General features: G+C 45.5%; 1 protein-coding gene across 5 annotated transcripts in view; it reads right to left on the bottom strand.

The window, feature by feature from the left end:
- Positions 1-6,473: 6,473 nt before the first annotated feature.
- The window catches only part of Gmeb1 (glucocorticoid modulatory element binding protein 1), a 38,173-nt gene continuing 30,303 nt past the window's right edge, over positions 6,474-14,343 (bottom strand). For all 5 annotated transcript variants that reach the window (XM_050151359.1, XM_050151383.1, XM_050151367.1 and 2 more), the window contains 2 exons: positions 11,429-11,551; positions 6,474-9,957 (listed from right to left, as the gene is read on the bottom strand). In XM_050151359.1, coding sequence (XP_050007316.1) covers positions 9,260-9,957; positions 11,429-11,551 — 821 coding nt within the window. In that variant the 3' untranslated portion in view covers positions 6,474-9,259. The remainder of the gene's footprint in view (positions 9,958-11,428; positions 11,552-14,343) is intronic.

The raw sequence follows: 14,343 nt of genomic DNA, 5'->3' as shown, positions 1-14,343 counted from the left end.
TCAAAGACCTCGATAGAATGGTACTCAACTTCATTTGGAAAAGCAAAAAATCCAGGATAGCCAAAACAATCCTGTTTATTAAATGAACTTCTGGAGGCATCACAATCCCTGACTTCAAACTCTACTACAGAGCTACAGTACAGAAAACAGCCTGATACTGGCATAAGAACAGACAGGAGGACCAATGGAACCGAATAGATGTCCTGGATATCAATCCATACATCTTCCAACACCTGATCTTTGATAAAGAAACAAAAAATATCAGATAACTGGGTCAACCATTAGGAGCACTTGCTGCTACTGTGGAGGTTCTTGTGGCAGCTGTCTCTGAATCTTTTCCCCGCTTTGGGGACCCCTTTCCTCATACTGGGTTGCTTAGTGCAGCCTCAATACGAGGGATGGGCCTAGTCATCCCACAACCTGCCATGCCAGGTTTGGCTGATGTGCCTGTGGATGTCCTGTTCTCTGAGGAGGAGCTGAGGAGTGACCTTGGGGTAGGGACTGGGAGGAGAGGAGTGAAGAGAAACTTCATTTGGGGAAGTAAAAAAAAAAAAAACTAATAATAGCAGGGCAGTGGTAAGGCACACCTTTAATCCCAGCACTCTGGAGGCAGGGACGGACACAGGGATCTCTGAATTCAAGGTCAACCTGGTCTACAGAGTAAGTTCCCGGAGAGGCTCCAAAGCTACTGAGAAACCCTGTCTCAAAAAAATAAATAAATAAATAAAAATAAAAATAAAAATTACAATAGTATTTGTTTCTCTTTTAAAAGTATTGGAGTCACAAAAAACAAAAACCCAAAAGCCAAATCCACTCATCCCTGCCTCCAAGCTGGTCTTAAAGAAATGCACCATCCTGCCCTACTCAAAAATAGCCTAAACCGGGTGGTGGTGGCGCCTTTAATCCCAGCACTCCAGAGGCAGCAGAGGCAGAGGCAGGCAGATCCCTGTGAGTTCGAGGCCAGCCTGGTCTACAAGAGCTAGTTCCAGGACAGGCTCCAAAGCTACTGAGAAACCCTGTCTCAAAAAACTAAACCAAGACAAAAAAAAATTGCCTGGGTCAGGAAAAAGGGTACATGGGAGAGGCAGGGGCAGGCAGAGCGCTGTGAGTCAAAGGCCAGTCTGGTGTATACAGCAAATTCCAGGACAGCCAGTTACCTAGAGAGGACCTGGGTTCAATTCCTAGCACCCACATGGTGGCTCACAGCTGTCTCTAACTCCTGTTCCAGGGTATCCAACAACCTCACACAAGACATACATGCAGGCAAACACCAATGTAAATAAAATACAAATAAATTAAAAACAACAACAAAAGGCAAAAAAAAGTAAAGCAGAACGAAGGAAAAGGGGAAGTACGGAGCAAGGAGGAAGCCGCCATTTTCCTTGGGTGGGGGTGAGGAAAACCCTCCCTGACAAGGCCGTACGTTAACAGAAACTTGAAAGAAGTGAGGAAACGAGCCTGGCATTTATCTGTGGGGTGACTGACCTAAGGGACTGCAGAAGGAAAAGAAAATGCTGCCAAAATAAGGAGATGTTGGTTTGTCACAGGGCGAGACCTACGACAGAGCCAGGCCAAGTCTCAAGGGCTTTACGAGGAAACACTGTTATCAGAGCTTCTGGTGGTGGTTGGTTTTGTGTTTGTTTTTGTTTTTTTGAAGTGGGGCTTCACCTAAACCAGGCTAGCCTCCAACTCAGTATATAACCAACTCTGTCCTCCCTGGACCCGGGTCGTGCTGGGTTGATAAGCAGGCAACATACCTGCCTGTTAGTTTGAGTTTCCGGGAACAGATGTTTGGGATTTGGGATTACAGGTGAGGGCCACCGTGGCCAGCTACCGTTACTAGTTTACATATTCAAACAGATCATTTCTCCTTATTCTCACACTAGCAACAGACCCAGGAAGAGCACGTACTAAGCTGTAGGATCAGAAGACCGGGGACGTGAGAACCTGGGGCAATTTTACAAGGCAGAGTTCAGTTAGGTTGAGCAGCTTATGAGACATAAGAGAAATTTCAGGTAATTGTGAAGTAGGAGGAATTCTATACAGCTGAAGTTATTTCTCCAGAAATTGAGGTGTGTCTAACACAGCCCAGGATCCTGTGTAGAGAATGAAGCAGGTGGAAGACAGGCTTTAGGGTGTGTGTGTGTGTGTGTGTGTGATGTCTATACTGGTACACGCACATGTACACATGCATGCGTACACGAGGAATATGCCAGGTGTTCTGCTCGCTTACACTCTTGAGACCTTATTTCCTTGAGACAGGGTCTTTCTCCGAACCTGGAGTTCGACTCAAGGCCTGCCAGTCCCACCCCCACTCCTGGTTCCTCCCCCACAGCAGTGAGGATAAATGCTTGCTCGATGCCACTTCAAGCTTTTGGCACTGGCACTGGAATTCCAACGGAAGTCCTCAAGGTTGCACAGGAAGTACTCTTACCCTGTGAGCCGCATCCCCGGCCCCAGATACACTTTTAGAGTCTGTTTGTCCTGGGAATCTTTCTGTGTGTACACAGCACAGGATGAATGGTGTCTCAAAACCAGGCCTGGTGCCGGCTAGTCCTGACCTCTTCCTTAGGGGTTTGGAAAGTAAATTCAAGGTCGGTCTGGGCCTCAAGGTGAGATTCTCCCTCTAAAGAGGGGTGGAAGCTGGGCTGTAGTGGCACAAGCATTTAATCCCAGCACTCCAGTGGCAGAGGCAGGTGAATCTCTGTGAGTTCAAAGCCAGCCTGGTCGAGTTTCAGGACAGCCAGGGCTACACAGAGAAAGGCGTGTGCCACCACCCCTTTAATCCCAGCACTCGGGGGCAGAGGCAGGCGGATCTCTGTGAGTTCGAGACCAGCCTGGTCTACAGAGCTAGTTGCAGGACAGGCTCCAAAGCCACAGAGAAACCCTGTCTCGAAAAACCAAAAAAGAAAAAGAAAAAGAAAAAAGAAAAGAAAAGAGAAACAAGAGGTCTGGAGCCAGTAAGGCGGATCTTCTCAACCATAGTGACCTGATTTCAATTGTTAGAACACATTGTGGGTGGAGAGAACAGACCTTCATAAATTGTTCTCTGGCTAAATGTGTGCTGTGCACATGTATCCTGCTACACACGCACAAACACACAAGGGGGGGGGCAGATACACAGAGAAACCCCGCTGCAAAAAGCCCTATAGATAATAACAAATGTACTGAGTTCAGTGACCAGTGGTGTTAAACTGGCTTTTTCAGCCAGTGAAACTGGCTGGTATTGTGTGAATGTATGTTTACATTTTGGAGTCCTGACAATGCCTTGAGTTTGGAAAAAAAGACTGTTTCAAAGTATCAAATATATAGACTGGAGAGATGGCTCAGTGGTTAAGAACATTGGTTACTCTTTCAGAGGCCCCAAGTTCAATTCCTAGCACCTACATGATAGCTCACAGCTGTCTATACCTAGAGTTCCAGGTGCCCTTTTTTTTTTTTTTGGCCTCTGCGGGTGCCAGGCATGTAGACAAACATTCAAAACACTCCTAAAAACTTACTCTGTAGACCAGGCTGGCCTCAAACTCAACAGAGATCCATCTCCTTCTGCCTCTGAAGTGCTGGGATTAAAGGCATGTGCCACTTCGCCCAGCTATAAAATAATAGAAATGTTTTAAAATGCCTTTATCTATCTGTCTGCTTGTTTATTTGGTTATTTATTTTTGAGACAGGGTTTCTCTGTTTGGAGCCTGTACTGGAACTTGCTCTGTACCCACCTGGCAGCAGCCATAACCATCCACAACTGTAGTTCCAGTTCCATGGGATATGTTTTCCTCTGAGGTGCAGATGTGCATGCAGATAAAAACACCTATATACATAAACTATAGAAATAAATGAATCTTAAAATATACTACCGAGCAAACATGGGCACGCAGTTACTAACAAGACAGAGCATGGGAGCCAAAGAATGGCTCCTAAAAGTAAGAGCTGAAGAGGAAGGGCGATGTAGCAGTGTGGCTTGTGGGATTTAGAAGCAAATCCTCCAACTGTGTTAACTCAAGCTGGGGAAGTGTTTCAGGGCTGAGAAGGACCTGTGGAAAGGACTCAGAATGGAGAACAGAGGTTGCGGAGGAAGAGGTGGTAGAAAGAATCCCCTGGAGTCACTGACAAAGTTGGTTCTTGGTGTTTGCTTGTTTGAAACAGGATTTTCCTGTAGAACCCAGGCTGATCTCAAACTTAAGCTTTCCTGGCCTTCATTTGAAGGGTTTCAGGTATGCCCCACCACACCTTGGTCTACCTTGGCTGTTCATTCACACATTACAGACTATACTAGAATTTTTTCAGCTTGGGGCCTTGTACCTGCCAGTCAAGGGCTGTTGATTCACACCCCACCTCTACAGCAGAATTTCCCAGGGAAGACCGATTCCAGACAGAAGAGATCTGCCTCACCTCCAAGTGATACCTGGACTAGAAAGTCTTCTGGAAGTGCAGGGGTAGCCTGAGTCTAACTTCTCCTCACCGACTTTATCCTCAATAAGTACTGACCAAAACAAACCACAACTTCATTGCTATTTTCAGAATTCAATCTTTTTTTTGGGGGGGTGGTGCCTTGTCTACCTCCTAGATAGTACTTCATTCTGGACCAGTTTGATTCAGTGACTCAGTATTTCACAATGGACTTTTGCTACTTACATATCAGCTGAAGAGATGGCTCAGTGGTTAAGAACATTTGCTCTTCCAGAGAACCTGGGTTGATTTCCAGCACCCACATGGTGGCTGACAACCATCCCTAACTCTGGCTCCAGGGGTTCTTAAACCCTCTTCTGACCTCCTCAGACAGCAGGCATACATGTGGTGTACATACATACTTCCAACAAAAACATTTATAAACAAAAAAAAAATTTAAACAAAGATATATCTTGGCCAGCAAGATGGTTCAGTGAGTAAGTGCTTGCCTGCCAAGCCTGGTGAACGGCATTTGATTCCTGGAACTCACATGGTGGAAGCGGAGCACTGACTCCTAAAAGCCGTCCTTTGACCAAGACACTATGTACCCTGGCATGCCACACACACACAAAGGCACAAAGACACATGATGTAAACTTTTAGTAAATAAAACCAGTACTCTCCATACCCATTCACCTTCAGTGTCTTTCATGAAATGGGATAAACCACCAACATTAAAAGAAGCACCTCAATATTAATTTCCAAGATATTTTTTTTTTTTTTTTGGTTTTTCGAGACAGGGTTTCTCTATAGTTTTGAGGGTCTGTCCTGGAACCAGCTCTCGTAGCCCAGGCTGGCCTCAAGAGATCCACCTGCCTCTGCCTCCTGAGTGCTGGGATTAAAGGCGTGCGCCACCACCACCCAACAAGACATTTCATTAATACTGGTTCCCCCTCCTGCTACGGCAGGAAGTAAAGGGAAGTACACACTGATGGGGGCTTTGGATCTTAAATGTCTATCGTCCATGGTAGGAGGGGACAAAAAGCAGGGTAACTTTTTGTTTTGTGATGTGTTAGCCTAAATGTTTGTTTTGTGAGGCAAGGTCTTGAGGCTATCCTGCAACTGCCCCTAGTGCTGGGACTATCTATAGGCATGCAACGCCACTCCTAGGAATGGAGTAACAAGAGCTATGTTTTGTGTGGCACATGCTTTAATCCCAGCATTTGAGAGGTGGAGGCAGGTAGATCTCTAAATTCAAGGCCAGGTTGGTCTACAGAGTGAGTTCCAGACCAGCCAGAGCTACACAGAGACCCTGTCCAGAAAGAAAGAGACAGAGACAGAGAGAAAAGAGAGAAGGGGCAAGAACAAGGCAACAGGGCAGGGGTCAAGCAGGAAGATGTGCTAGACAAAGCACCCGGTAAGGGCTTTTTGAAAAACACATGGCAGGAAAGTCCAGAGATGCACCTCTACCAAAGAAAGCCCAGCCACACCATAGATGAAGCTCCAGGCCCATCTGATAGTTACCACCTCAGGTGTGACCCCTTTCTCCAGTGCTTCTAATAGACACTGTCACTGACGAGGGCCTGGGTCTTCCAGCAGCAGCAGCAGCAGCAGCAAGCGGGACTGAAGAATTATTCTTGTATACATAGACCAAGTATTTGAAAATAAGTGTGTGCCCGCTTTCTCCTAGAAACTGTCTCAGATTTGCTGAACCTCATTCATACTCCAGGCTGAGACAGGTGCTTAATCCTCTGTCCTTAACCCCAGGCCAACAGTCCATAGCTACACTCACCCCAACACAATGATTTGATGTAGTATCTTGCTAGGGGTCCCTTCACCTCTGTAACTTTGCCAGCCTGCTGAAACCTTGGAACTAAAGTCTTAGAAAGCTTCTCAATGCTTCAGATAAAACAAGGTTCCAGAAGAAATCAAAGACGTTGACACGCGGTAAAGTGCAGAAGAGGTCTGGGTCCTTGAGAACAGGGATTGTCTGCATGATCAGTGTCTGCATGAAGCATCTTCATGGTTCTTACCAGGGCTTCGGTGGCGCAGTCGGTTAGCGTGCAGTACTTATACATAGACTGGACTTATAAATGTTTATTTAATGAATGGCTAGAGAAAAGATAGCTACCATCAAGTCAGCCTGAGGAGTAATTTCATTGCAATAACTTGCACGTGTCTCACCCCACCAGAAATGATCTAGACCAGGGCTGGGAGAGATCTCGTCCTCACGAGTACCACAGCAGCTAGCAATGACAGCAATTGGAAGACCAGGAAAACAGCCACGCTCGTGTAACCCACCTGCCAGAAGGTTGAAAGTAAACAGGCTCTGTCCCAAGAGGACGTCTGACTTTGGAAGCACGGAGCTCACACAAACTTTTATGCTACAGTTGTGACAGCAAAGGGATGAACCTGAGTGAGACTGTCCTTAGTCTCCAAGGCTCCTCTGGGTCCTGAATGGGTTCTCTCATCTCTGGGAGAGAGAAATGACCTACAGAGTACAACAGGAGTGAGATGTGGCTTTCTAGGTTCAAGTAACAGTTTCAGACTTAGCCTGGAACCTTTAGGGCTGGCAAGATGGCTCAGTGGGTGAAGATGCTTGCCACCATGCCTAGCTACCGAGTTCACTCCCCAGGACCCTACAATGGAAGGAGAGAATGGCTCCTGTAGGTTTTTCTCTGACCTCCACAGACACCATTGCAAGCTCTCCACTACACACACACTCTCTCGGATAAATAAGTGTAATAAAAATTCTTATGTACAGGCTCCAAAGCTTCAGAGAAACCCTGTCTCGAAAAACCAAAAAAAAAAAAAAAAAAAAAAAAAAATCTTATGTATTAACAGAAAACCTAAGGAAACCAGAAATAAATTCCAGTTTCTTCACTAAAAATGGATAAAGGACCAAAAGCTTGTTCAAAACGAATTTTTTTGAGACAGCATTTTGTGTATCCCTGGTTAGTCTTGAACTTGCTACAGGGCTGAGAATGACCTTGAATTTCTGAGCCTCCTGTCTCTGCTTCCCAAGGATCAAAGGCATGTGCTACCATGCCCACTTTATTCGTGGTGGAGACTGAAGCCAGAGTTGCATGTGTGCCAGGTGAGCACTTGACCCACTCAGCTCCGTCCCCAGCTCAGTTAAATATTCTGAAAAGTCCAGTTTGAAGCTAAAATGCATCTGCATGGAGTTCAGAAATCCCACTCTTAGGGTCTTCAGAGAGACCTGAGGGCGTTCTGGCTATCTATGGCCATCGAAGAGTTGGGAGGACACAGTTCTCAGTGATTTATAGTTTCCAAAACCTGCAGGTAGGAAGACAGGTTTAGGCAGGCATTCTCTCTTTTTTTAAATAGAAACTGAGGTCGAAATTTTACTTTTGATAATACTACTACTAATAATAAATGCTCCAACTCCTAAACTGTGTGCTTTTCCAGCCTATTTAAGTCATCTGTAGAGTGTCTATACTTTCCCTAGTACAGTGAACAATATAATTAATTAAAGAAATCAAACTGTTCCCTCTTCCCAAACACTGAAGAGGGTCAAAGTGAAGGGACTGTAGCATGGAAGGCGACCCAGGTCTAAACGTACAAACAGCATTTAGGAAAAAGCCCCCGCCCCCAAACATTACTGTCACAGACAACATTTCTTTCCCAGGGAGTTCGGCTCACATAGGAGACGTCTAGTCCACGCCTCAGGAAAGGCTGGAGGTGTTTCCAGTCTTCCCTGCCAAGCCTAAGTCTTTTTGTGAGCTCAGTATCTCCCAGAAGCATCTGTGGCATAAACAGAAGTGACTCTCAAAAGCAATGAAGGCAGGCAGGCACCTGTCACTGCTCTCGACATCAGCCAAAAAGCTGCAGAGCGTGGGATCCGGGAGACTGAAGGATGAAGAGAAAGGGAAGCACCAAGTGAGGACTGCTTTTGGTTCCAAAGCCAAAACAGGTATACACACACCACACCACACACACACCACATCACACCACACACACCACACCACACACACTTGCATGCAGGGCTCCCAAAAATAGCAGCTGGTCTGCATGAGGAACTCTTCCATCCCTGGAGTCAAGAAACAAAAATGATGGCCTTGGAGCCCCATCTCATGACAGCCACAGTCCAAGATCTAGAGCAATTATAGCCACATCACAGTCTGCAAAGGAATGGACTAAAAATCCTTGGTGAAGAGGGTGAGGGCTTTGACAAGACTGGGGGCAAGGTGAGCTATCCCAAAAGCACAGCTGTGACCATCGCTTGTTTGCTGTGTGCCATTCTGCGTATCACTGGCCTCTTCTCAAAATGGTACCCAACCCTCAAAGAGCTCGAGGGGGCATCAGATGCACCTCTGGAAGATCACGCCTTGCCCCCTCCTTGCCAAAGAACTTCCCCATTTAAGCTGCTGATGGCATGCTACTTCCCACTCTAAGCAGAGTTCAACTTCCTTTTGTTTGAGAGTTTTGCACTGGCCTCTGAGGCCTTATCCAGGATACGCGAGCGCTGGCCGTCTTCCATTGTCAGGTCTGTGCTCCAGAGTTTGGTCAACACATCTTTACAAGCGTGAACCCATGCATGTGTATACAGACAGACTATTCTGGAAAGGGTTCCTGGTTATTTTGACACCTCCCCTAAAAGCAATACCTTCCTTGGGGTAAGATGATTAGGACACCGGATGACCTGTTCCTAACTTCAGGAAAGGTAGCTTGTTCTGTCCATTTGTCATTGAGGGAGTAGGAGGAACCCAACATTGTCAGTTACAACGAGATTTTTGTAGTTTGTTTTTTTTTTTTTTTAAAAAAAGGTTCTATGTGGAAATGAATGGGACAATGATAAAAATAAACATAATTAAAATTCCAAACCAAAACATAGCTCTTGGCCCCATCCCCAATTAGTCCTCCAAGACCACAATCTCCACATTGTGGACTTGATGCTGGTGTTCTTCCATCTCAGCCACCACTTTCTCCTCAGTCCTCAGCTCTGTCTCCAAGATGACTGCTTTGCCCTCATTGTCTTCAGCCTCAGGATCTGGGGCCGGGTCAATTTCAATGATGGTCTGCCCATCCTCCGAGGAGCTTTCAACTGCCTGGATTGCTGAAGTCAGGCCAGACTCCATGGCCACCAGCTCCACAGGGCTCACCATCGTGGCCATATTGCCCAGGGTACTGCCATCCTGCATAGTGGCAGAGCTTAGCAGTGCCAAGCTCGACGAAGGGTGGATGGTCACTGTGTCTGGTGAGCTGTTCTTGGCAGAGGAAACCACCGTGGCATAGCGGAAGAGCTGCGGGCCAGAAGGCAGCGTGTGGACAGTCACAGGACTGGAGGCCTGGCTGAGAGTAGCCACTGGAATATTGCCCATGGAGAAGGACTGCCCCACGGGGGTGATGGTGATAGGTGAGATAACAGTAAACTGAGGCTGCTGCACAGGAGAAGGGCTCAGGACAGTGGTGGAGGCCGGCCGCTGGAGCCGGGGTCTCTTTGGAGGCTTTGGGGTGCTCACAGGCATCAGTACCACATTCTGAACCGTCTGAGATTTCAGTCTAGGATCTTGGGCTTGCTTTTTTTGCTCTTCCAACTGCCGTTCCAAGTCTAAGAGGGAAAAAAAACAAAACAACATCCAAACAGCTAGACTCAGTGGGGAAATGTCATCTAGGGAACATTAACCAGGGGATCGGGAGACACAGGATCCTGTCAGGGCTTTACACTGTGTGGCCTCAGGCAAGTCACACCAAAGTTTCTCAAATAACTATGGAGATGATTTTTTTTAAAACCTTTTAGTAACTGCACTTAATGGTGTGATCATGAGCGGGGCAACAGTTCCGAGTCTATCAAAACTGTGCTCTTACTTTACTCAACCCACATACTCCTCTGCATTTTTTCATCTCTCGACAAAATACAAATCAAAGAAGCCTCCCACAGTCTTCCCCCCTTCCACAAGCAGGTGATTTACACGTTCCCATGGTCTTTCCCCCTCTCACAAGCAGGCGATTTACACGCAGGGCAGGAGCATATTAAGGACATGCTTTATCACTGAGCCACATCCCCCAATATACACAGACACAAATATATGTATTTTTAATTAAATTTATATTTTTAATTATTTGTCTTGTGTGTGCATGCATCTGTGCACATGTGTGTGTGTACATGTAAGAGTATATACCCTGGCCTCTGTAGAGGCCAGAGAAGGTGTCAGATATGCCAGAGCTGGAGTTACAGGTGTTTATGAGATGTAGGTGTTGGGAACAGAACTCGGACTCTCTGGAAGGAGGACATATACTCTTAAAGTAATGCTGAGCTGTCTTTCTAGCCACACCTACATCTATTTTAAATTGTACACAATTATGAGGCACAATATAACATTTTTGTTTTACCTTTTGTGGTTTGCTCATGTGTGTAAGTGTACATGTATGAGCACGTATATGTAGATGCATGTGCAGACAGGAGGACGACTAAGTGTTTATCTCCTTCAAGACACGGTATCTCACTGGCCTGCAACTTAGCAATTAAGCTAGATTGGCTGGCTCACCAACTAACTTTATGAATCACATCTATCATTTAAGAACATTTAAACCGGTGGTTGGAGAGATGACTCAGAGGTTGAGTATTGGAGTTCAATTCCCAGCAACCACATGATGGCTTACAGCCATCTACAATGGGATCTGATGCCCTCTTCTGGCATAGATCATCATATACATAAAATAAAATAAACCTTAAAAAAAAAAAAAAAGAACATTTAAACCAGCCAGCTGATGGTGGTGCACACCTTTGATCCCAATAGAGGCAGTGGATCTCTGTGAGGTCCGGGATAACCCGGACTACAGAGCAAGTCCTCATGTATATAGAGCCAATATTTTACCAACTCAGTCAGCCATCTCCCAAGTCATAATTTATGATTATGACAATGGAAAATGTACAAAATCCATAGTTAGCAAAAACAGCCACATTGATAATGTAATAAAAAGGAAAGCTGATTCGTGTCTCCTGCCACCAACATTCCTAGATTATCAGAATGACCTAGTGACACATCAACCCTCCAAAGAAGAGAGGTGAGTCCACGTACCTGCCAGGGTATAGAGGAACTGCCCCTCGCTCTGCTCCACTTGCTTCCGTCTGTTGTCCAAAACTCTCTTGACTGTGTCCATCAGGCCAAATGTATGCGCCACATTGTTCAAAACAGCAGCATCTATTGAAAACAAAGCACAGGCCTGTGGAGTCCAAACAGCCCCTGCCCTGTTGTGCTAGTTATAGACCTGAAAGACCAGGAGCCCAGAGTGGAGCTGCAAGCTCGGGAGATGGAGGCAGTACAATTGGGAGTTCAAGGCCAGCTTAAGGTACAGAGTGAGCTCTAGGCCATGCTGACCTATAAATCACACTTCCCCTCACCCCCAACAAGAAAAAAATGAAGAGACTATAGAATTCTCTTAAACGCAGTTCACTGATTGCTGTGGTGGTGCTGGTTTTGAGAAAGGATCTTGTTGCCAGGCTGCTCTCACTTGGCCAAGGAGTCCTACACTCGGTCTTTAGTTCTGGGCTAACAAGTACTTGTCGCCATACCTGGCAATTTTAATATCTGTTGGTTTTTTCTGTTTTGTTTTGTTTTTTTTGTTTTTTCGAGACAGGGTTTCTCTGTGGCTTTGGAGCCTGTCCTGGAACTAGCTCTGTAGACCAGGCTGGTCTCAAACTCACAGAGATCTGCCTGCCTCTGCCTCCTGAGTGCTGGGATTAAAGGCGTATACCACTGCTTGGCTAGCAAGCTTTTTAACCCAGATTTACCTCATCTATTCAACGTGATTTTGTAATATATTTGAAGATCTTCCTACAAGTGGTAGGGTGCTTGCTTAGCATGCTGGTCCAATCCCTACCATTACAAAGACAAAAAGCAAAAATACATAAAAAGGTGAAATAAATAAATCTCTTTTTTCCTCCCCTGAGACAGTGTTTCTCTGTGTAACAAACAGCCCTAGTTGTTCTGGAACTCATTTTGTAGTCCAGGCTGGCCTCAAACTCACTGAGATCTGCCTGCCTCTGCCTCCCAAGTGCTGGGATTACAAGCCTGTGCCACTATCACCTGGGAAAATCCTTCTTTCTTTAAAAAAGATTTATTTATTATGTATACAACATTCTGCCTCCATGTATATGTGCAGGCCAGAAGAGGGCACCAGATCTTATTATAGATGGCTGTGAGCCACCATGTAATTGCTGGGAATTGAACTTTGGACGCCTGGAAGAGTATAGCCAATGCTCTTAACCTCTGAACCATCTTTGCAGCCCAAAATAAATAAATAAATAAATAAAAATACAGGCATAGTGGTGGACGCTTTTAATCTCAGCACTTGAAAGGCTGTGAGTTTGAGGCCAGCAGGTCAACACAGCAAGTTCTAGGACAGCCAAAGTTAAATAGTAAAACCCCATCTCAAAACTAACAAACAAAAAAAGAACAAAGACTAAGCCTTGCATTTAGTTATAAATTCTGACTCATAGTTTGGAAACAGGATTGTAAAAGCTGGATGTGGTGGTGGAAAACTCTAGCTGTATCTATTCTGGAGGCTGAAGCAGGATAATTTGAACCTAGGAGCTCAAGATCAGCCCGGGAAATATGATGAGACTCCATTTCCAAATAAGCTACAGGTCAGGTATGATGGCTCACCTGTAATCCTAGCGTTTGGTGAGGCTGAGGTGAGATCACTGCCTTGAACTGAAGGCCAACCTGGGTTATAGATTAAGAAAACCACTAAATGGCTGGGTGTGGTGGCACACACCTTTTCCAGAACTCAGGAGGGAGAGACAACAGTGAGGCTAGCCTGGTCCACACAGTGAGTTCCAGGACGGCTGTGCAGGGAGACCCTATCTCAAACAACAACAACAACAACAACCACACCACACCTGTACTTTTCTGCACCCTCAGTCTCACCCACTGCAACAGTTACTCTGGGGTTTTCCTAGAATTCTTTTTTTGTTTGTTTTTCAAGACAGGATTCTTGGAACTAAATTTGTAGACAAGGCTGGCCCCAAACTCACAGAGATCCCCCTGTCTCTATACTCGGAAGTACTGGGAATAAAGGTGTGAGCCACCTAGTCTGGTCTACAGAGCTAGTTCCAGGACAGGCTCCAAAGTTAAGGAGAAACACCCTGTCACAAAAAAAAAAAAAAAAAAAAAAAAAGTACGTGCCACCACCCAGCTTCCATAGTTCTTTGTACTCACCAGATACCGTCTCTCCAAGATCTTTGCTCTTTCTGCCTGTTTCTTTCTCCTGGCTCATTATATGCCTAACTTCCAAAACGCAGGTTTGTGTTCTAAGCTCACCGCCCGGCATCAAAGGCCTTTCTTTCTACTATGAAAACAAGCACCACAGCTTTCTGTATCATCAGCTTGGGTTGCATTCCAAGCACAGATTAATTTAAACTAAGGTGGGAGTTTGTTCTGATAGAACACTTCCTTGACGCATGCAAAGCCCTTTGTTTTGTTTCCTCTCCAGGGCCTAAACAATAAATGAGCCAATGAGATGGCTCTCAGGTAAAGGGCTTGCTGCCAACCCCAGGGATCTGAGCTTGACTCGGGGGACCCAAACGACAGAATAAAATAATTGCAAGTTGTCCTCTGGCCTCCACATATGAACTATGGTATGGGATTGTATTACCCCCTCCACGCACGCACAATAAATAAATAAATAAATACATAAATGTAAGTAAAGCTGAATTTTGTGGTTCAGGCCTCTAGACACAGCACTAAGCATGGGGAGGCAGGAGAAATTCAAGGCCAACCTTAGCTATATAAAGTTTGGAGATAGCTTGGGATACTTGGGACCCTATCACAAAAAAAACAAAAACAAAAACAAAAACATACTGAAGCTGGGTATGGTGCTTTATAACTTTAATCCCAGCATTTAGGAGGCAGAAGCAGGCAGATCTCTGTGAATTCCAGGACAGCCAAAGCTGTAACCTAGAGAAACCCTGTCTCAAAAAAAAAAAAAAAAA

The sequence above is a fragment of the Alexandromys fortis genome, unplaced genomic scaffold (assembly GCF_014885135.2).
Source record: "Alexandromys fortis isolate MF-2015 unplaced genomic scaffold, M_Fortis_MF-2015_v1.1 scaffold_26, whole genome shotgun sequence".
Taxonomy (NCBI): domain Eukaryota; kingdom Metazoa; phylum Chordata; class Mammalia; order Rodentia; family Cricetidae; genus Alexandromys; species Alexandromys fortis.
The sequence above is the reverse complement of the archived record's forward strand: the minus strand, read 5'-3'. Positions and strand labels throughout refer to the sequence as shown.